The 23,220-nt window shown below is 34.0% G+C and overlaps 1 protein-coding gene across 9 annotated transcripts in view; it reads left to right on the top strand.

The window, feature by feature from the left end:
- Positions 1-17,987, top strand: part of LOC143239762 (uncharacterized) — a 59,670-nt gene extending 41,683 nt beyond the window's left edge. For all 9 annotated transcript variants that reach the window (XM_076481235.1, XM_076481232.1, XM_076481237.1 and 6 more), the window contains 2 exons: positions 6-140; positions 4,810-17,987. In XM_076481235.1, the coding sequence (XP_076337350.1) occupies positions 6-140; positions 4,810-7,190 (2,516 nt within the window). In that variant the 3' untranslated portion in view covers positions 7,191-17,987. The remainder of the gene's footprint in view (positions 1-5; positions 141-4,809) is intronic.
- The last annotated feature ends 5,233 nt before the right edge of the window (positions 17,988-23,220 follow it).

Genomic DNA, 23,220 nt, shown 5'->3' with positions numbered 1-23,220 from the left:
TACAGGCTCTACATCTCTGACAGCTACTAATCTAGGTCTACGTTTAGTTGCAAGTGCTGTCACTTCCTTGTTGATTCTGGCTCTCTTACTGTTTATGATCAATCGGCTCCGTCGTCGTCGTCTTTTACTGATGATCAGACGTGAGTGTTGAAGATTAAGAAATGTTTTTAACTACATTTTTAAATACCTGATTACAGGTGAACAAAAAGTAATGTTATACCTGCAGTGAAAATGTTTTATACACCGTTTTAGAAATAGTGGGTAATTAGATCAAAACTTCTTTTAAAACAAGGATTATGTAGTCCTGAAAATGGAGATTCCAATACATACTTATCTCTTGTTAAAATAATAGCTTTTCTCAGTTTTGTGCTGCCTTTGATTTGAGGAATGTTTATTTTCCAGTACCTTTGAAACTCCCACCTAAACTCTCATTTTCAACATGTTATTGCTTCTCTGTATGAAGCATGTGACAACCACTCACCTATAAGAGTGTAATACACTCTCCTAGCACATCTGATCAATTTTATACTGATTATACAATCATCACAACTCAATTTGGCATTAACATTTACAAACTGCATCAGTGATCAACATTTCAGTTTGTGACAACTGTTTTTATTTTGCATTTACTTCTTTTTAGAAGCCTTTTGATTATCTTTTCTTCATTCATTACCACATCATGAACTTGCAAGGTCATGTTGTTATTATTTTGTCTGGTTCAGATTCACAGATTTTTGATCATGCTAGACATATTACTACTGTAATATTATGCTCCTCTCTTTTTGTTAAGGAGGTATTAACCATAATACTCTGTAATTAGAGTCATACATCCAGTTTGGTTTGTCTTCTAACTTAGAAGCAAATATTTCTTTTTTTTGGAGTCCTATTCAAGGTCGCTTGTTCTCCATCATTGACCTTCTTTCTTCTTTGTAGGTTGACTTCACCTGGTGGCTGAACAAAGCCAACACCTTATTAGGTGTTCATTTTCCTCCTCCTAGTCTGGACCTTTACCTATTTACAGGTGAGTTCTTGATTCTCAAGAGATTTTAGATTGGATATCCAAGGTCGTTTCAACCCTTCATATCAATCTCTTGAAATTGCTTATGGTATGTTTAACTTCAGATCATTTTCTTTTGATAGCCCATGAACATTGCATAAAGATCTATGTCACCATCTCTACTGTTGTTTTTCATATCAATTGTCAAGGGGCATCAGGTCTCATTCTCTCTATTTTAACACTAAACATTCTTTTGTGGGTTCATTTATTCAAGCATCCTGAATATTTGTAGCCAACTGTCTTTCCCAACCAAACAAGATTTTTTCCCAATAAGGTGGTTCCTTGATCCTTGGTTATTCAAGTATCTGTAAAAATTGATAGTGACTATCATCCCTTTAGTTCAATTGCTGTAGAACATGTTTGACCCAGTTTGCTCACTTATAGCACCTGTTTACAGCAGATTGTTGGGTTATTGTTGTGAAAACTGAATCTTTGTTTTTACTTCACTTCTTCATTGCTTCCCATTTCTTCCTTAATATTTTGTTGCCATTGTTTCTTGGATCCAGTTTTGGATGTCTTACAGAAGGATGCAACAGGACAGGCTTTTGCCACTCACCTCAATGCAAAATGTACACTATTCAGGTCATTGGTTTCACATCTGGCAGCTTTGGATGGGGTTTCTGTTCAGCCAGAACTGGTTCAATTGTTTTATGTATGCAACCTTTCTATTTATCTTCTCTCACATGTTCTTTTCTTTATTCATGCCATTCCATCCCAAGTCCTTGATTGTGCACTTTCCATCATTGATCTCTGCATCGTGACTTCTGCCCTTTCCATCCATCAGTTTCCCACCTATTTGAGTTTTTCACTTGGCTTTTCAACTGATTCTTATCACTGTAGACCATTTCTGACTACAGGATTGCACTGTCAGATACTTTCTAATTTTTCCATTCTTATTGTGCCTTCTACTTGCCTTTCATTTTTGTCCTATTTCATTCTTTCTACCTTCTTCATTTCCCTTGTTCTACCATTCTTCTTGATTGGACCCTGAATGTTTTTCTCCATGATCTTACTTTCCCATCCTTAACCTCTTGTTCTTTGCACTATCTTTTGTTTTAGATCTTTTTCTTGCTCCTTTTTACTTGCAGCCATTAGTGGTCAGATATATGAGCTTCAGATGCTTCCCATATTCTCCTTTATCTAGACTTTGCCTTTATCCCCTAAACATCTGTGGTGTATGAAGGAGCCAGCAAGTTCACCCTGCCTCTCTTCCATCTATTTCTCAATTTTATTCCTGTTCCACTTCTGATCACTTTCTCTCTCCAGTTTGCTGTTACATGACCTGTGATGCTCCTCTTAATTGTTCCCATTCCTCTCTTTCTCTCTCCAGTTTGCTGTTACATGACCTGTGATGCTCCTTTTCATTGTTCTCATTCCTCTCTTTTATCTCTTGAAATTTCTCTTCTTCTAAAGATATTTCTCCCATTATCCTCCCAAGGTAGCTGAAAGAATTCATATGTAGGTAAGATAGAAAGTACTTTACCAGTCAAAGCCAGGAAGGGGTGTGGAAAAGCATGACAGGAGACAACCAATATCTGAATGAGGAAGGGACAGCCAGATGGTAAAGGTAATGCATGACAAAATTATGTATGGTAGTCCACGTGCCAGCCTGCATAATCTCTTTCATATGTCATATGATTCTGCTGAGTAGTGAGAAGTGCCTGCCAGTGTATACTTAGGCTTAAATCCCCACCATGCAGCTAACAGGTCTGAAATGCTCACTGAGTTGAGGTGTGTTCCACAAGACCAGAAGAAATTGCCTCAAGGTATATTACTTACTATTCTCTTCATTGTAGGACAATGGTAAGTTTTCAGGTATACAGTGCTTAAACAAGGTTTTCATTCTACTAGGTGGACACAGCAGATAGCTCGATGTGAATATAAGAAAATGTACACACACATTAAACTAAACTCGTCCTGATCTAGATTGTACCTAGTCATGGTTCATCATGAATAAAGCAGTATTTGGATAGCTGCCCATCCTTTCTGACCTAATTGAATAAACCTGAATTGGCCTGCCTTTAAAAATAGTGTTTCATGGTCACTGATTTCACAGTTTTAAGATGTTATGTTCTTCCAGACTCTCCAGATCATCTTTACCTCTCTACTTCTTTTAGTTGAGTACAGGAGTTCTTGCAACTCATCAGTTCCTAGCTACCAGGGTGGTGAACCAAGAAGGCTTACTTGTGAGAGTGACCATTTCCACTCAGTGGAGAGTAGGGCAGTGGTGTTACGTGAGTGTAAATGATGTGAGTCCTTTTCCTGCTACAGAACAGATGAAAAATTGCCAACACCACCTGGTTTTGGACTGTAGATGTTCCATGAATGCAGTTCACCCTTCTCGCTGGATTTCTCCTTTTTACTCCTACCTGAATGTCAGTTCACAAGTGGTTTGGTATTGAACTGGCTGAGGACCAGTCAACATAAGCCCTCACTCATGTGTTGGTAGGGAACTCCTTCTACCACAGACTGGATGAAAATTTTCTGATGCTGTCTAGTTTTGGACTGAGAATGAATCATCACATTTGTTTTCCCTTATTTTATCATTACCTGGATGCCAGGTTCTTGAGTAGTCTGATGTTAGATGTGTACAGGGTCTACATACATGACCACTGCCTACGATGAAAGAACAGAAGCTATTTTTCCCTTCTGCTTTCTGTATGGAGAAGAAGATGGTTGGGGTTTTCCATCTGCTGCAAAACAGATGAAAGTATCAATACTACACCACAATGTAGAGTCTGGCATGCCCTAGCTATGCTGTACTGTAAACCATGTACAATTTCCATATGGTGTTTCTGAACTTGCTTCTTTTCCACCCAACTTGATGACTCATCTCTCCATTTCTGGTACAAAAGTGTTGCAGTTTCTCATAGGTGTGTGTTTATACTTTTATTTATAAGGTTTAACAAATACTCATGACTTCAGATGTTTTCCAAAGAGAACTCATCTAGGTTATTTTTGCATGGGTCCCTCCATTACTGCAGTGTAGAATTATAGCTATTATAAGAGAAGAGGTAATGTATCATCACAAAAGTTAACATTTACCAACATTGAAAATCTATTTCCAATAGATACCCCTGCTTATAGGTCACACCCATCCTCCCCACATCTGGCATAGTGATGATTGTATAATGTAATTAAATAGGTTCAATATTTAGATTTTATAATTTGAAATTGTGATATTTTATGGCATTACCACCTCATTAACTCTTGGCAGTGAGCGTACTGCTTTTAAGCATTGTATAAATGTCAGTGTAAAATTGATTAAATTATAAAATGCTTAATTTGTTGTTGTTAGTAACATTCTAATACAGCAGTGAAATGTTACAAGTCTAACATTGTTTCATTTTTTTCCAAAATTAAAAGAGAAAGGTAAATTACGAAGGTTAACTAATTTGCTTTTGCTTATATTTTACGGCTGTAATTCTTTTCTAGAGTCAATGTTACAACAATCCCTGTGACAATCTGAAGAGCAAGTCTGTTATGCTTATAACTTAGTTTTTATTACGCTTTTATGTCATGTATCTCAAGCATAGAATACTTGTATTTAGTTGTAATAATAATATTGAACATTTCTATTTAAGAAGAGCCATAATAATCTCATTCTCAACAATGAATATGTTTTCATTATTATGGCCTTGTTTTGAGATTCTTTTGAAATTAAACTTTGTGTTTTAACTTCCCCCAACTTTTTTGTTATATTAAACAATAGTTTGTGTATATATTAATTTACCTTTTTTTTAATTCTGTAGGCCTAAATGGTGGAAGTGGAGGCACTAGTGATTCTCAAGTTTCCAGAAGGTTTTCTCTTGAAGATGATGCAACTGTAGAATATTTTTTTGGTCAGGACCATATTGATTTTGGAATTTTTGATGATCCTCCACCACCATATGCATTCTGGAAACCCCCAGAGACATACATTTCTCCAGGAGAGGCTCCTCCTTCATATACAGTTTCTGTGGAGATTGGTCAAGCTCCTTATTCTACTATTTCTTTATCAGATGGTAGGTGGAACTCTCAGGAAGATGTAACATTTCCTCCACTGCGCTCCTCTCCTGATGGTAAGGAATCTACAGAAACCCCATTGTCAGAGTGCCAGTCTGTGAACAGATTGTGCATGGCTCGTAGTGAAGATGAACCTCCATATATAGCCAGCAGTCCACCTCCACTTAGTATCTGTAGTGACAGCATAACAACTGAAAATGAAGTTGAAAATGCTTCTTTTGTGGGTTCGAATAACAGTGCTAGCAGACTTAATGCTGAACATGAAGATGCTTCTACATACATGCCAAATAATTCAGTGGTGTCATACATTGAGAATAGCTGTACTCCTTGCAATTTAGCTTTGAATGATGAAGATGTCAATGGTAACATGTTGTATACCCCAACATCTTTAAGTGAAGAACTTCCTAAAGAAATACATTTACATTCATCTGTTTCCAGTGAACCTAGATTACCAAGAGACATTGAGATAACTACTCAAAATTCTGAAAAAAATTGTCATTCTTATAGTGCTATAATTGAGTACTGGAAACACAGACTACTCCGATTGCAGAAAGACAAGAAGAAGGGACTTACTTTACCAGCTAAGGGTATTATGGATAACAATATTTATCCAGATCCAACTACTTGGAGTAGTGATCTCTCATCCAGTTCCAGTCCAACATATGAACAACAAAATCCTAGTCCCTCTAGTAGTAATTCAAGTTCATCAGATATAGACTTTGTTCCTGATATAAATATGTCAGCCAGTACAAATTCATCAAATTTTTTGACTACCAAAAAAGCCCTGTCAGTGTCTGATTCTACACACAACAAAAGTAATTCACTGGATATAACTCTTCAACAAATGCTGAAGTTTTCAGTACACCAGAGGATCAAAAAGAAAATTGGTAAAAATCTAGAAAAGAAAGAATGTCCTGAGGAGGTTTCTTATATAGATATCTCATCTTTTGAAATGTTGAAATTTCCATCAGAAACAAACCTCAGTTCAAACAGTATTGTAAGTGTAAAGGCAAATCCTATTTTTAAACACCAGAAATACATCATAGATGAACATCCAGAGTCATTAAATCCTAACATAAAAGGTAGCTTGTCTTCAATCAGTAGTGGTACTAACAGTCCTGAAATGGTTGTGTCACCAATGCAATCTTTTAGGAATGTGAGTCAAATGATAGTGTGTCCAAAAAGTACAAGTACATCTTTTAAAATGGAGTCATGCCAGCTTCATCATGCAAGAAGTGCAGCACTTCCTGTTGCTAAAAACATAGTACTGGCTTCTCAAGAAAATCACAAGTTAACTTCTTCTGCAGTAGGTTCTGTTACTTGCTCTACTGAAACCACAGCTAATCATTATCCAGTGGAATTTGAAACTTCTTGCCTCACCAATGTTCATAATAATTCTGATGAAGTCAAGGCATGCATTGTTGAACAGTGTGTTTTACCATATTCTTGTCAGGAGATTCACTTGGAGAAAAAACTTTCTCGATCTGGATCAGTGTGCTCAGAAACTGGAGAAAGAAAATTTTTTCGTAACAGTGATAGTGCCAGTGTGGTGCTCCCCCTTTCTGATCATTCTAATGCAAAGAATGAGATACATAGTAGTCTTATTTCTACTGAGAAGCAGGAGCCAGCTAGAACCTCAGGAAGGAGGTCTGTCAGACTAGAAAAGTCAAACAGCCTGGCTGCACCAAATGGTTTACAATTTTGTTCAGCTCTTGACTTTCAAAACTCTACTCCATCTAGCCAGACAGCAGTAAACATATCATCTGAACCAGAACATGGCTTAATCAGAAGATACCCTACAGGCAACTTCCCCTCTAGCCAACGTGAGAAAATAATTAACGAATATGTTAATGTAGAGAGAATGCAAAAATCCACCTATGATGAAAATACATGTTTAGTTGTTACTGAATTGGGCACTATGTGTGTAAACCCAAATTGGAAGCACATTTATGTGGCTGAAGAAAATGGTTGCAGAAGAACAATTTCAAGTAATAGCAGTGGTGAGGAGAGGGAAAAGAGCTCCACTGAAAGTAGTGTAGCACATGGAGCTCGGCCTCGTCACAGTTTCCAAAGAAGTCTGAATGAGGAAAAAGATAAGGAAGATTTAGAAGCCTCTAGTAAACTTTAGTTATGCTGCTAAAAGTATCATGTGTCCTGTACATGTTTATTGCTATAAATACACCTGTGTTTATTAAAATATAACTAATAGGTTCTGACAGACTGTAACCACTTAAAACAGAACATTTTGCTAATAACCAGAGGAAGCTCATGTGGCTGAAGAAAATGGTTGCAGAAGAACGATTTCAAGTAATAGCAGTGATGAGGAGAGGGAAAAGGGCTCCACTGAAAGTAGCGTAGCACATGGAGCTCATCCTCGTCACAGTTTCCAAAGTAGCGTAGCACATGGAGCTCATCCTCGTCACAGTTTCCAAAGTAGCGTAGCACATGGAGCTCATCCTCGTCACAGTTTCCAAAGTAGCGTAGCACATGGAGCTCATCCTCGTCACAGTTTCCAAAGTAGCGTAGCACATGGAGCTCATCCTCGTCACAGTTTCCAAAGTAGTGTAGCACATGGAGCTCATCCTCGTCACAGTTTCTAAAGAAGTCTGAATGAGGAAAAGATAAGGAAGATTTAGAAGCCTCTAGTAAACTTTAGTTATGCTGCTTAAAGTATCATGTGTCCTGTACATGTTTATTGCTATAAATACACCTGTGTTTATTAAAATTTAACTAATAGGTTCTGACTAACTGTAACTACTTATAACAGAACATTTTGCTAATAATCAGAGGAAGCTCATATTTAGCATTATTTGTTTGTAAAGTTATGAAAAGGCTCAGTAACTTATGTAGAAAGAAAGATACAACTAAAGTATGTGTACTATTGTACTTTATCATCTTAAAATGACCTTATGGAATATTTAGGTTATTATTAAAATGTAGAAGAATTTTGTAAAGTCACAAATTTATGAGTAACTATAAGTAGTTCACAAAATAATTAGGTAATAGGAAATGATAGATGTAATTATATACCTGCTGTCTTAATAATACAGTGAACTTTTCATAGTTGGAGGTATTTCATTTAATCCTTTTAAATTATGTTATATATGCAGATTATAAAGCATTACAGGTGTGGAACAGCCCACTACACCTGTGTAAATGTCAAACAATTGAGTTATCATGTATGTTGGTGCCAAACACAAAAATAACACCTCGATAACTTGTCTAACATCCGTTTCTGTTGTGGAAGTAATAGTTGCTAGAACTAAGTAACTGTAGTTTGTATTCTGAATTATGGCATTATATTTTGTTTCAGTAATTAATATATGTATCCATATTCAAGAATTTAATGATGTTTAATGTAGAAAGGTTAACAAAATAAAACACATTATATGGTGATAATTTAATTTCAGGAATCTATAGGTGTTTTTAGGTTCAGAAAGCTTATGAATAGGTCGTCTGTGATTGATGAAGGTTCTTCCTGCTTTAAAGAAAACCAAGTAGGGATGTGGTAATAATGTAAGAGGATTTTCAAAACTTGAAAGAATTAATGACATGTTTGATGAGTACCAGATTGACACAAACCTCTAGACAGGTGTATCTTCTAATAGTACCACTGTGTCATTATACAATGTAGAAGATGTTTGATTGTTGTTTCATAGCATTACTAAGAGTTAACTTAGTAATACACAGTTTAAGATGTATCTCACAATTTCCTCCTAGTGTTATTTAGAGTAATAAAATAGCAATGTGTAATCTAGGAAGATGATTCTGACTGTAACCATGGAGGTTTTAAAGAGTGATAACTTAATGTACAGTGTTAAACAAATGTATCTGAGTACAGTCTCAAAGTTATGAAGGATATTGATAATGTACGTCTGTATTTCACTTCCAAAATATGCACGCATCCTCTCCCATTTACAGCTATTACTTGACTGCCAGGACTTCTTCCTTTGCCCATTTAAGCATTGGTTTGATTTTTTTCATGCTTGTTCCAGTCTACTTAATTCCCCTTAGTGATATGTGTCTCAGGACACCTCCATGTCAGTGCACCCTCATTGCTGGTCCTATATAGAACTTCTCATTCATCATGTTATCACTTTTTCTTGACAAAGTATTCATTAACATATTTCTCCATACTAGTCCTACAATCATTGGAAATACATTGAGTGTTATTAGAGGTATTTGGTTGAATAAAAAAATTACAATTGGCAAGTCAATATACAGTATAAATTCACAGATTCTTTTAGCACAGAGGCAAATCACACCTCCCCTATCCCACCTCTAATATTTAGAATCATACAACACTGGGATATGGAAAATCACCCTTGGTTGAGACTGTCAGTGAGCTTATTCATAGTTAGATACAGACATATATTTGATTCAGTGGTGTTCCTCCAGGATTTCCAAGGCTGAAGTTGTGGGCAATTGTGGAGAGAATTTCAGTTAACCTGCACTTTCACTTATTTTATTAGCTTTTCAGTCCCCTGTGAGACAGTGGTAAATCTTAGACTTGCAATGCTGAAGTCTATGGTTTGATTCCCTATCAGGAATGTAGCAGTTGGTCCAATGTTGGTTTGCTCTAGCAACATTCATCAGAACAGACTTTAATAAAATACATAAAAAAAATGAGGCCACTTTGAGATGAGCTACTTCTGAGCTGTCTTCTTAAGTTGGTACAATGAGCATAATATTTTTGGCCTTTCCCTAGTAGCATTTGAGCCTGCACTTACAAGATATCAGTAAGGTTTGGTCACAAATGTGTAGTTTTCTTGCCATCCACAGACACTGTAATTCATGAGAGAGCTTTACTGCTCAGTTATGAGATGGGACAGCTAGGTGTTAACCACCATGGTTTCCAAAGCTATATGATTTATCCTGTCACCAGCAGGTGGATGAATATTACATCTTGTAGTTACGGGTTCTAAAGTAGAGTTAGTAGTTTACCTGAAATATTGTCCCTTGGTGAGACAGGGTATGTTTATACCCTTGTAACTCTAACATTCATTGTGTTGTTTTCCTAACACAACACCTTGTTGGAAGACTTTCAGAACCTCTCCAGCTTCATTACTGATGAGTTGGAACCATTGTTAGCATGCTCATTGGTTCAGTTATGAGCTTTATATTCATCCATGTTGTCATTAGCATCTCAAATTTTAATGGCATCAACAGGGTTTAAAGTTCTGCCCCATGTCAAGGATTCCAACACATGAACAACATCAGCATTTAGGTGCATGGGTACCCAGAATAAGTTATGTCTGTATTGATGGGTTCCAATGCTTGATTGGAATGCTGCTGGATCATTCTATGCCTTTAGAGTCTGTGGGGGCTTGGCTTCAAGAATTTTTGGACATAGAGTAACTTTATCCTTGTATCCAGAGGTGCTACAGGCTCTTGAGTTGGGATTAGTCATGTAGTTCACATCTTCAACACCATTATTCACCCAACCTGTAGGGTTTCTGTCTTCTGCAGATCATCTGATTTTGAAATTTATATCTATGGCTATCAGTCTGGTTGGTATCGGGGCAAAGAAAGTGTTGTACTAATTCTTCTGGGGTTTTGTTTACATTGGTTATTGGGTCTAAAACAGGAGATGAATGTCTGGTAATTGCTTTTTCTCATCTATATCAATACATAGATTATTCAAGGTTTACAAGTGACTTATTCCTAAATATGAGTTCTGTTTAGTTGGCTGCTATTTGCATATTGCCATAGTGGAGGTATCTCTCCACTTTCAGCATTTTTTGTGCACAAGGTCAGGTACTGCAGTTCATGGTTCTTACCTTCCTACTAGCTTTAGTGTCATGTGGGTTCTACCAGTTCAAATGAGATTTTTCTTGTGAACCCATTCCCTAGCCCTGTGCATGCACACCATTCAGTGAATAACTGATTACTGCTGGCACCACCTCATCAAGTTTCAGAAACTAACATCTGGATTCTACTTTCAGAACAACTAATGTAAGCTTCATTCTCACAGTTGAGGCATCTTTTCTTGCTCCAACCCAATATCTTGGCAGTCTGGGTAGTTTTTTTCCACCATATCTTATGATGGCTCAGCCAACTCTCATCAGGCTCCACATTATGGAATAAGAAGTCCATGCTTATTCCCCCCCAGCACATCAGCACAGGTGGTTCTTTTATTTTTAGGAATGCAGGCATCATTCAGATCCCTCATGCCTTTGAGAACAAATGAATAAGAGATCCTTTCATTGTGTTTTATGTAATCAAGGGATTATAAACATCAATTCACTGTATTCTCTGGTTTTCTTATTCAGGATCTTTTTTTAATCTTAAGGGATGGTTAAGTCAGGACAGTGCCAAGATATGGCATCTTCTGCCATCACCTCATCCAGAGGTCATATCTTTACAAATCATTTGCTTCAGAGATGGGGTGTGTATCTCAACAATCCAGAATTCTATGTTCTATACACAGACAATGATGCTTACCTACACAGTATTTTGGTCCTTCTTGGCCTTATGGTTTGGGTTCATTAAAGAGAACATCTTTAGGCTTCACTCTAACAATTTCACAGTAATGTCTTGCTTTTCGTGTCAAAGGACACTTGGGTCAGGGCTACTTATTTTCAAACCTTTAATTTTCTTTATCAGGACCACTCTTACCATATCACCCTCATAGGTGATAACTATAGTAGTAGATCAATTATCTTGACCCAACCAGGTTGTCCCAGTAGAACAGATGCTATATTGCAAGGTTTTCTATTGGACTGGCTCTCTGAAACACTAATGATTGGTGGGTTGACCTCTCATTGAAAGGACCCAACATATATTTTATCTTTTGTTGTATGTTGGATAAGTTGACTGTTATAGACTATTTTTTTTCTCATTTTTTTAACCACAGTTTGAAAATTTTCTTTAAATGCTTTTGCATTTCTTGAGTTGGTGAAGGTATGTAACCATCATCATCTCTGAAGACAATAACAAATCTATCTTTTCTTTTGTTACTATACTGTGCATATAAGTAGGTAGTGAACATTTCTTCACCTTCTGTTGCTTTGTTTGAAACAATAACTCATATGCACTTTATAATCTGTTGCTGTAAAGAATGTCTCTTTTATTTTTAACAGCATATATGGACTCTAGGAAGTCCTTATTTCAGCCTGAAAATTATGATCCATTGTTGTGAGACAGCATTTGGTGTAGTGCATGCACTTGTCACATGCTACCTGTCAAGCTAATGACTTTAACTATTACCAGACTTTTATATGAGTATGAATCAGTTGCCATGATGAAGCTGTAATGGGGAAGTGTTAATTCAAGTAAAACCAGTTATGCTTTATGGAGTGGTAGGTTGTATTTTATTTCTCTCTTTAATAGTAATATTCAGGGTTAGACTAGTGTCAATTGCATCAACATCATAAAAGGCTATGAGACCTTTTTTTATTCTTTTTATTAGCTATATTTTTGTGCACCAGCAACACCAAGCATGAGGCTTGTATACCAGATTGAATTTTACTCCTCATCAGGATCTCTACCAACTTACTCTGAGATTGAAATTCTTTTAGGCAGTATTAGAGTAAATTAATCTATGGGGCCTTGGGCATCAGTTGAAAGGGTTTGACCTCCCAAGTCCAAAACTTTAATTAGATCTCAACTTGGTCAAGATATAACAGAGTTAAAAGTTTGTACTTAAAAAAACAACAAACTCAGAGTCATTCTTTGATCCACTATTCTGCAGCTGAAAATCAATCACTAACCATTTGAAGAATTTCAGACTTATGGTCTAACACATATGTAATGTGTTACTAATAATCTGTTTTTATTACTGCCATTTACACTAACAGACTTACAGATACACTGGTTCTAAATCAACAAGATAGCCTTTAGATATTATAATACAATAACATGTCCTGCAGTATAACGTTCAGTACCTCTTGGCTATAAAATGCTTTAACTGTTAAGCTAATATTGTCAGCATATAGTTTGAGCATTACTGCAGTTTCACAACACTGTTCAGTGTAACCTAAACATGTCTGTTTATAGTCAGCTTGTTATATATTAAGTAGTGTGTTATTTTCGTTAAATGTTGATGAACATTATCGTAAGTCAAAATTTGCCTACACATAAAAAAAAGGCCTATATTCACAAATGGAGTTGCAATATGAAAATAGATTCTGTTACAGCATTTTAAATCATATCTTTGAAAATAGGTGTTGGTTCTGATTTTCCATTGACATAATTGGGATTATATGAAAAGAAAAAAAACTGATGCCTTAATTTTAATATATAACATACATGAGAATCTCTTCATGTACGATGAGAAATCATCATATTACTTGATAAGATATCTGGTTATTATTTTTTATAGCTTATAGAAACATAAACGTTAATTCAGATGTTAGATCAACGTGTCTGAGAGTATATGAAAAGAAAAAACTGAAACATTGTTTTGAATTTATAATATACATGGAAAAGATTATGAAGAAGTTATGTTATAGAAAATCAAGTCAGACCATTTCCTTAAAGGGTTTTGAATATGAAAGAAGAGCTTCTTCAGGACTCTCCTCCTAAACAATTGAGAGATCATCATATCACTTTGATGTTTTGATTAATGTTATTTTTTTATTTGTTTTCTTTTGTTGAAAATTGTTGTGGTATTTAAATGTAAGTATTGTTCTGAATAGCATTTTTACATTGATTTAAGGTTGTTTATGATGCATTTCAAGGTGGCCATAAACTTAGAAAAGTTGGAGATCTTATAGAAGTCAAGATTTTGGGGAAAATTAAAACCTATTTCAGAAGTAAATTATGAATTGCTCCCTCCCCTTTATAATCTCAGAACCTGCAAATGTGCAAGCCATGCTGCTTGGCTATGTAAGTTATTTTAATATAATCTTGATCAATCATTAGACATTTTGTTTTGTAATGTTAAGTGCCTAATTCATTACAGTTGATGGTAAGTTAATAAAATGTAAGGCTGTTATTTATTTGACTGTCATAAAGTTATAATGTGCATATTTAATGTAAGGCTGTTATTTATTTGACTGTCATAAAGTTGTAATGTGCATATTTGAAGACTTTTTTTTTCTGAAGCTGTTAAATTGTTCATGATGTTAGAAGAACATGTAGGCTTAAGAAGTCTTGATAGAAATGAAATAAAAATAAAACCTATAACCTGAAAGTTTTCAAAATGTGGACCTTTCCTCAAACAATTTGCTCCTGGAGAAGAAAAGTCCACCTTTTGGAAGTGCTTGGGTCATAGGGTTTTTATTTCATCTCTTAAATTGTTATTATCCATTAAAGTAACTACATCACAAATTACACTGATGTTGATTAGATATACTTATTAGCAGAAATTGAAATATCATGAATATGTGCTGCTCTGGAAATTTTGAAATTTGCTTTTGGGGAAAGAATATGGCCACCCTGTATTGTTACAGAAAATAATAAGAAAAGTTGTATACTAGATAAGTCAATCAAATTAGATTGGAAATCATAGAATTCTATTATTGCAAGAAAGCCAAAAATTTTTACTAAATACAACAGTTGAATTTTTAATCTCTTGTTTGTTCTTGGTATATGTATTAATAGGCCTTGTCTTGAGGTAGTGGGGGACATTTTAATTGGCTAAAACATATGAATTTCTTGCACTCTTTTACCATTAGGGCTGTGAAAAGTGATTTGAAGTGCTAAGGTGAATGATGTAATCCATCAATGTATTTTGAGCTTTAATGGCCAAGCACAAGAAGCACACAAGTTTTTAAATTACATGCAGAGGTATTTATAAACCATTTGGAACCATTTTGGCAGATAATATTAAGCAAACGTAGGACAATGTTATAAGCTGCTTTCAGAGTGTTCCTATCACTCATTCTACTGCCGACTATCTTGATGCTTTGACCTTTCTTATTGAATAGTAGATGAAATTATTCATATCTCAGTTGAAAGTTAAACATAAAAATGGTAATAACAGAGCATAAGAGGTTGGCAGCTGCTTAATCAGTGATGCTGAGAATATGGCTTTAGTGATATATGTTGGATGGACCTAAGTACTAGCTGGTATGGAGACTTGTCACTTAACAAACAGAAACTTGTCTTGAAGGTGACTCAAAAATATATGTCCAAAACCTCACTCTTTGGGAGTTTCCAATTTATTTTTAATATTCAACAAATTGTAGTGTAAAGGCACCCCTGTACATGTGAGGGACATGTTAAAAGTAATTGTTTTATGTTTTCAAAAAACAATGAAAAAAAGTGTTAAGAGCCCCAAACTCCATTCACTTTTCAAAAACGTAGTAAAGTGTTTGAAGCTAATATATGGTATGGAAATTCTTTTTGTAGTAAATATTAACAAGAATATCATACATAATGTTTTGTACATATTTGTTAACACTTAAAGCATTAGAAAGAAGAAACTAATGTCTCGTTAGATGGAAGGAAATGACATTTTGATAGACAGTTATAATTTGCTTGGATAATAGAATTTTAAAAATTTTTAGAGGCCATATGGATGGCTTGTAGAAAGATTTTAAACAAATCACTATTTTTATGAGAAAAATAGTATGTATACAAGCAAGAGTGTTTACTAATATACTTGTTATATTAGTATTAGGCTTATTATATTTGTAAACATTACAGTATTAATCTAGTTTCTTCAAAAGTCAGAAGTGTGTGTAATAATAGTATTCTAATCAAACTATTTGTCACAACAGTTATATAAACTATAACAATCAATAATGTTGTTTACGTAAATACCAAACTAAACTTAAGATAAATTATTCAACAGTACTATGTCTAGCTTATCTTGATAATAATAGAGGGCATTAAGACTGTATTAAAGTAGAATATCCAGTATCTAATTTATCACAGTGGGATTGTTTAGTAAAAGCGAATGCAGTATAAAACATGTTTGACATTGAGGGTACCCATGTGATGATTCAGCACATGCTAATTATTATATGATTTAGTTTTGTGGTATATTGCTTCACACTGTTAAGTATTTCTAGTCAGTTTGTTGTATAGGGATGTTTCATTAATTTAAAAGTCACTTTTTAAACTATTTAAATTTATTTACTAGTAATTTACTGGAAATTATAAACAGATGATCTCTTTCTTAGCCAGAGAAACTTACATAGTTTATTAATTAGGCAGGAGTCCAACCAATCCTGAAAAAAATGTAAATGAAATATAGGGATGAGTAGGGCATAATATGCTAAACAATTTGATGTAGTTGGAAAGTATAGTATCTGTCTGTCTGAACAGATGTACAGTGCCAAAATCCAGTTGTTTTATGTATCGTCATTCAAGCCATGCAAAAAAAGTAAGCAACTCATTAACATTGCTTATTACCTTTCTGCCATCACTGTTCCTCACACCCCTCTTTTCATGATTAGGAACTTCTGTTTGGACATCCTTGCAAATACATGGTCAGTTCATAAATGTTGCTCTTTGCTTTGAGCATTTATTTGCGTCATCATCTTTGTCGGAGGTAAACCTTTTTTGACCTGTTTTATGGCTTACTTTTATAATCACAGGTATTCCACTTTATCACATCTGTACCTGCTACACTAATAAGTTCTCAAGAGTTTGAGATCTTGCATATGCAGGTCAACTTTTAAAACTGGCACTTCTAACATTTGTATGGAGGTTGGAACAACTGCTATGAATATTTTTTAACAATTAGTGCCTGCCCATTAAATGTGCAATAGAACAACTGATGGCCACAAGTCAATTTTCAGTAAAATTTTGTTTCAGTTAACCCTTCAAAAGATACTGTAAGTACTTTTCCAGGACTACCCTACATACATCAGTTCTTTATTAAATAGATTGTTTTCTAAACAACATGCAGGAAATACAATGAAATCCTGGATTTAAGTCTAAGTATTGTTTAGAAAACATATTCTGATTAAGTTAGAGAATATTTTTTTGATTCAAATAACTAAATTAGAGATCCCACAAAGAAATACATAAAGCTTTATGAAATAAAAACAATAGTTAGGATCAGAAATTGCATTATCTAAAGTGCTACCATCATTTAATATCATCTTGTTTAAGACTTTCTGGTAACAATCTATAACTGTGTGTGACATAATATTTTAATTTTTTGACAAAACCAAATCTCGTTTTTGTTGCAGTTTCTGCAATATAAAGATATTGTAAGTATGAAAGAAAATATTAGGAAAGTGTATATCCTTTAGTTCTTTTTCAAGTAATTCTCAGAAAACTAGAAATATATGTATGTTTGAAACTTAAAAAATATTTAATCTTCAGTGTTTTAGAGAGTGGATGTTAATTATTTTTCCTAAAAAAAGACAAAAATTTAAGAGTTTTCATAATTGTTATTAGAAAAGTAACATGATTTAAAATATGAAAGAAAGAATTCTAAATGCATTATCAGTTTGCATATTAATTTCTTTATGCGAAAAATCACAATAGAATGCTAGAACTTTGATCTCTTGTTGTTTATATAAATGAATAATTTTACTGAAGTTTCATTATGGAAAGCCTTTATAATGATTTAGTTAGTTAAGTCAAGTTGGAATTTCAGCTTTTGTCATAGTATTTGTGTTCAAGTAGTTTACAGATAGATACAAAAGAAATTAAATTTGTGTATTGGAAGTCATTTGTGTACATTACTTACTATCCTTGGAAAATATATAAACATATAATTAAAAACAGTACGGAAAAATGTATGTACATGTGTACGTGTTCTGTGTAGTTGCAAGCTATGAACTTAGTACAAGTTTGATCAGTTAGATTTCAACTTAAAAGACATGTCTGTGTAGCTTGAACCTGTAACTGTACCTTCACCCATAATTTATTAATATGCATGTATGTATATTTTATAAGTTTCTTTGTTTCTCTGTTCTTTGCTTATCAATAGGCAGTGCTTTATTGGTTCTTTGTTTTAACAGTAATGGTTGCAATGTAAGTTTTTAATATGTAGTAAAGACCTAACCTGTCAAACTGATATGTTGTTTTAATATCTCTAAGAATTTGAACATGGTATTGGTTAAAATATTCGTCTTGAAGTGAATAAATCTTAAAGGAAGTGATATGTGCTAAATAATTTAATAAACAGAAATAATATGTAACACATAGGCCCGGCATGGCCAAGCGTATTAAGGCGTGCGACTCGTAATCTGAGGGACGAGGGTTCGCATCCCCGTCGCGCCAAACATGCTCGCCCTTTCAGCTGTGGGGGCGTTATAATGTGATAGTCAATCCCACTATTTGTTGGTAAAAGAGTAGCCCAAGAGTTGGTGGTGGGTGGTGATGACTAGCTGCCTTCCCTCTAGCCATACACTGCTAAATTAGGGACGGCTAGCACAGATAGCCCTCGAGTAGCTTTGTGCAAAATTCAAAAGAAAAAATTTAACACAGAGTGGAAAGTTTAAAATGTAACCTTTGTGTGCATCAAGATAAAAACCCTTTGCATATTTTAATAAATTTTAGGCCAACTAAATATTACCTCTTCTGAAGTATAATCCCACTATATAATGAAGCCTAAAAGTTGAGAGAAAATATGAAAAAAGTTAAATTACATTTTCAAGTGTCACAATTGTAAAAATGTTTTTAATATTCAAAGAAAGAAGTGTAAACAATTATTTTTAGAAAATTTAGTATATTTCATAAACCATGAAAAACTTAAAAACAAGAGCACACACGCACATATATACATCTTTAAATAATTACTTGTACACATTTTACAGATCAGCATGGATGACAATAACTGAGAGTAAGTGGGCAGCGCCCCATGTTACATATGGATGAAAACTTGCAAACATGTAATAACACACACTTGTTTGCTTTTAGCATCTTGAATATTTATCGTGTCATAATTCCCAAGATAGGAACCACTAATGTATGTGCGGTTATATATTATTCATAGTGTATTTTCTGTATTAATTAATTCTGAAATAGAGACAAAAGTGACAAATGAATTAACAAGTGAGATAATATATGTATATCAACTTTTATGGTAAATTATGGAAGCATTCACATCACTATGTTTCATTATGAAGTTTATGTAACAGAATGAGCAGGCAGAGTACAAATGTATGTTCAACATGCGCAATATGATTGTTTTTGAAATTTAAACAGCCTTCAGCTTTGTGTAATCTTCCTATTCAGATAAATCTTCAGTACTGATATTTAGTTATCTGTATCATTGTCACCAGCAGAATTAAATACGTGTTAATCATACAGTGTTGAAAGAACTGGGAATTATCTTGATCATAATGGAAGTCTAGGTGCCATAAAACATTATAATTTGGACATGACATCCTATCATTCTTGTTCTTTAACAATTCTAGTAATACCAGTCTTATGAGTGACCAACAGATGTAGCGTCACAGAAAATCTGTAACAAGTCAACTTTTAGTGCCACATACAGTGATTAGAATTTGGTTTTTAGCAGATATTTGTTATCTTTTGTCTACCAGTATCAGAAAAGTTTTACTGAATGTAAAGTCAGTTTAAATGAATGAATACTAGTTGCTGAATTATGAGGAAATCTTTTGAAAGTATGGGGCAGCCAGGTAATGTAAGATATATGTAATTACACAGTATGCTGTAAGCTTTTTTTTTTTTCTCCTGTAATTTATTTGATTAACATGAAATTGACAGCATTTTTCTGTACAAGTCTTTCCTGCTCTTCGTACATGTTGGTTGGAATGCAGTACGCAGACAACTTGTACCAGTGGCATTCTGGTATGGGTGAAGAGCTACTCCAGTTGGCAAGTTAATAAAATTTGAGCACCAAAAAGTAATCCAATACAATTGGGGAATCAGGTTATTTCAAACACCAACAAGAATTTAAAAAAATAAAATATATATAGAGCGAAATTAAATAATTTGTATCTAAAAAAATTAAATGAATAAACAAAATCATTTGAAAGGACTGTTAAAAACAGCAAATCACAACCTATGATTAATTATATTATAGCCATAAACCGAAACAATAATATGAATTTAAAAAAAAATTAAATATGCTGTACATTTTTTTAAAAAGGGATTCTATGGTACAAACTACATCATGGGATTATAAAATGAATCTAAGGTTTTAGAGGTGACTGTGGAAGTAGAATCCACATTGTGGTGGGGATACACCATCTATCAGTCTTAACATTCAATTTGCTAGACTCATATAAGAAAATTAAAAATTAGGAGAGCAAATGTGGGTTCTACTTTCACAGTGCTCTAGCTCACAACGTCCCACATCTAAAACACCCTTCACTGCCTGCAGACAGTTGTGGGAAGGTGACTGCTCTCCCAAGTTAGAATAATAAAAAGATGAAAAATAATAAATGAGTAAATAAAAAATGAAAACAAGGAATTACCATTTGGGGGTAAATAAGATAAAACTTACTTCTTGAAGTTAGCATTTCTATCTGCAGTATGGCAGAGGTACTAATTAACATGACATCAGTAAAGTGATAGTTTACTGCAACTGTCATGCTTTTATATGTGACTTAAGGTGTACATCTGCATAATGTAGTGTCAAGTTCTTAAATGACCTTATTTTTAACTAAAAGTTTTTCACTAATTTTTAATAGAATTTCTCTAATATACCCACACACATGCAGTATGTGGTTTACTGAATGCAAAACCCTTCAGTAATAAGACATTTTGTATTGGTTTGCTCTTTTTCAGTACATTAGTTACAGTTGGAAATTTCGAAAATCATACTGTAAACATGATTGGAGTTTTAACTTTTACCAAAGAGTAAGGAAGTAATTTACACCATATTCAAAATCATGTGCTGAAAACGAACTTTACTCTCTCTTGAGATCAATCATTTTCAATTTTAGGTTATTTAGTTCTTGGCATTGATTATACTAAATTATTTTTCAGTATTGATTCTGGTTTTTGAAATACAACAATATTATAAATAAACAAACTTTTACCTAATTATATTCAGTTTGGTGTACCAAACCAAATGCATAACCATTTAGCAAAAACAAAAACATTTTGTAGTTATTTATTGTATTACATACCATTTTGCACAGTCATTCTTAATTTATTAGTATGTTTCATATAAAGTTCCCAGTTAGTTCAGCTGAAGGTGAAAAAGCCTTCACTGAGATGACTTTGACAGACAACAGATTGAACTGCTTGTTAATTGTGATGCCTAAATAGAACCTAACTACCAATAATATGTTGATTCAAGTGATATTTAAATAGACTGGTGGAAGCTAAGAAGAGTATTTTTTTATTTTAAAATTTACTACAGAGGGTGTGATGGCCTAGACTGGATGGACCACTTTTGTCCTAATACGTATATGTATGTACAGGTAGGTACTATATGTTTATTGTTCCTTTAGTTAATATGTAATTTTTCAAAATATTTTTTTCTCTCATTTCTGTTTTCAGTGCAAAGATTCACAATATCTCCTTCCATCAATTACACATCTACTCTGATTCACTAAGCAGTCATTAAGCATGTTTTCATGGTAGAAAGGTAGCAGTGACATAGCAATATATTCTAGAATATCATAAATTATTATGTAATCAATTTATGATCAAACATGAGTGGACTAATGTCACATGAGTGATGTGCATGTTGTAAGCAGCCTTTCTTTGTTTATATTTATTAGTTTTATGGGGACCAGATTATTTTTTGCAGTAGGTATCTGTGACTTGTTGGCAATAAATGTCAAAAATAAACAGACAGTACACAATCCACATATTTCAAAACAAGTCAAACATTTGTACAAAAATTAGTTTTGCTGTTGGTTATCAAAGTTGTATCTAAAGCTTTAAATAATTCTATTCCCTTGTCAAAAATCCACATAGGCTGGTTCAATTATTTTAGGACCACTTTTTATCAAAATGAATTATTTTTCTCATCATTGTTTTTACTTTATAACCTGTGATAAACTCCTTTAACTTACCCCATGTATTACCACAGTTGTATCCAGAATGTTAAATAATTTTCTCCTTGTCATAAAATTCACACAGGTAGATTCAATTACTGTAGAACACCCTTTGACAAGACAAATTATTCTCCTTATTTCTGTCAAACTTTGAAATTCACTTTAAAATATTACCCTTCACAGCCAAACTAATAATCACTCAGTGTAATAACTTCACTTTCACTAACTTAATATTTTCTGATTTAACTTGCTCTCACTAGGTTACATATGTACACACATTACACAGCTGAGGCCTAGAACTTTCTCCATGAGTTACTATGGTGTAACAATAGTCACTGAAAAATACAGAAGGTTTCAGTAATTCCATCAATTTACAACAATTGAATTACATTCAAAATGTATAACTCTTACTGAATTATATAACAATATGTCATAACTATTGTTTTTAATATAATTAACTTTTAACATTCTTGTTGTGAAAACTAAAGCATTATACAAGATCACTAAGTGAACTAAATAACTTTTGCACAAAACAGTCTTCTATATCCAACAATATTATTGTATTTGGTTATCATTATGAAACTTAAAACTTGTATACAATATTTAAGCAAACTTTAGACTGATTTAGCTTTTGCGACTTGTAAGACTACTCAGACTTTAAAATTTATAGTTTATTTCAGTACCTTGTTTTACTTTTAGAGGTTTGACTTGTCTCAAAACTGAGAATTTATTCTCATTTAATATTTTGATGTTATTTTGATTAGCTCACAGTGGGAAGCTCACACTGAACTGGTGAGAGAGAGCCACTATAGACATACTTTGCTTGATATCTGTGTATGAGAGAATACCAATAAGTATGTAAAGAGCAAATACGTAACCATGAATACTGTTTAGTTTTGTGAATTCAGAATGGATTTGTAACTGGACTCTATCATACTCTGTTTAGTGCACTTAGCTTTGTAAACAATTTAAATGGTATTTCACACAGGTCAGAGGGTGTACAAGCTAGAGAAAAAGTTATGAGCTGAGGTTCTTCCAGCAAGAAGGTGGGCATGTATCAGAGAAGTCCTCTCATTGATCTTGGACTTTTGGCAATAGTGCAAGTATCCTAGGTTGCAACCACAATGGGGAACAAATACTGTATTGAGCACTCCAAAGGACTGATGTCCGCAGGTTATGAGAATATCTGTGTCAAGGAAATACTAAGCAAAACCATGAAGCAAAATTTGAGGGTAATAGATATTTGGATCCAGACAGAGGTAGTCACCATTAGTGGTGGGAGTTCAGGTGGTCTCTTTGGAAAATTTGTAAGAAGGGAAGGAAGCA

Source organism: Tachypleus tridentatus, chromosome 13 (assembly GCF_004210375.1).
Source record: "Tachypleus tridentatus isolate NWPU-2018 chromosome 13, ASM421037v1, whole genome shotgun sequence".
NCBI classification, from domain to species: domain Eukaryota; kingdom Metazoa; phylum Arthropoda; class Merostomata; order Xiphosura; family Limulidae; genus Tachypleus; species Tachypleus tridentatus.
Note: the sequence above shows the minus strand (reverse complement) of the source record. Positions and strands in the feature narration are given on the sequence as shown.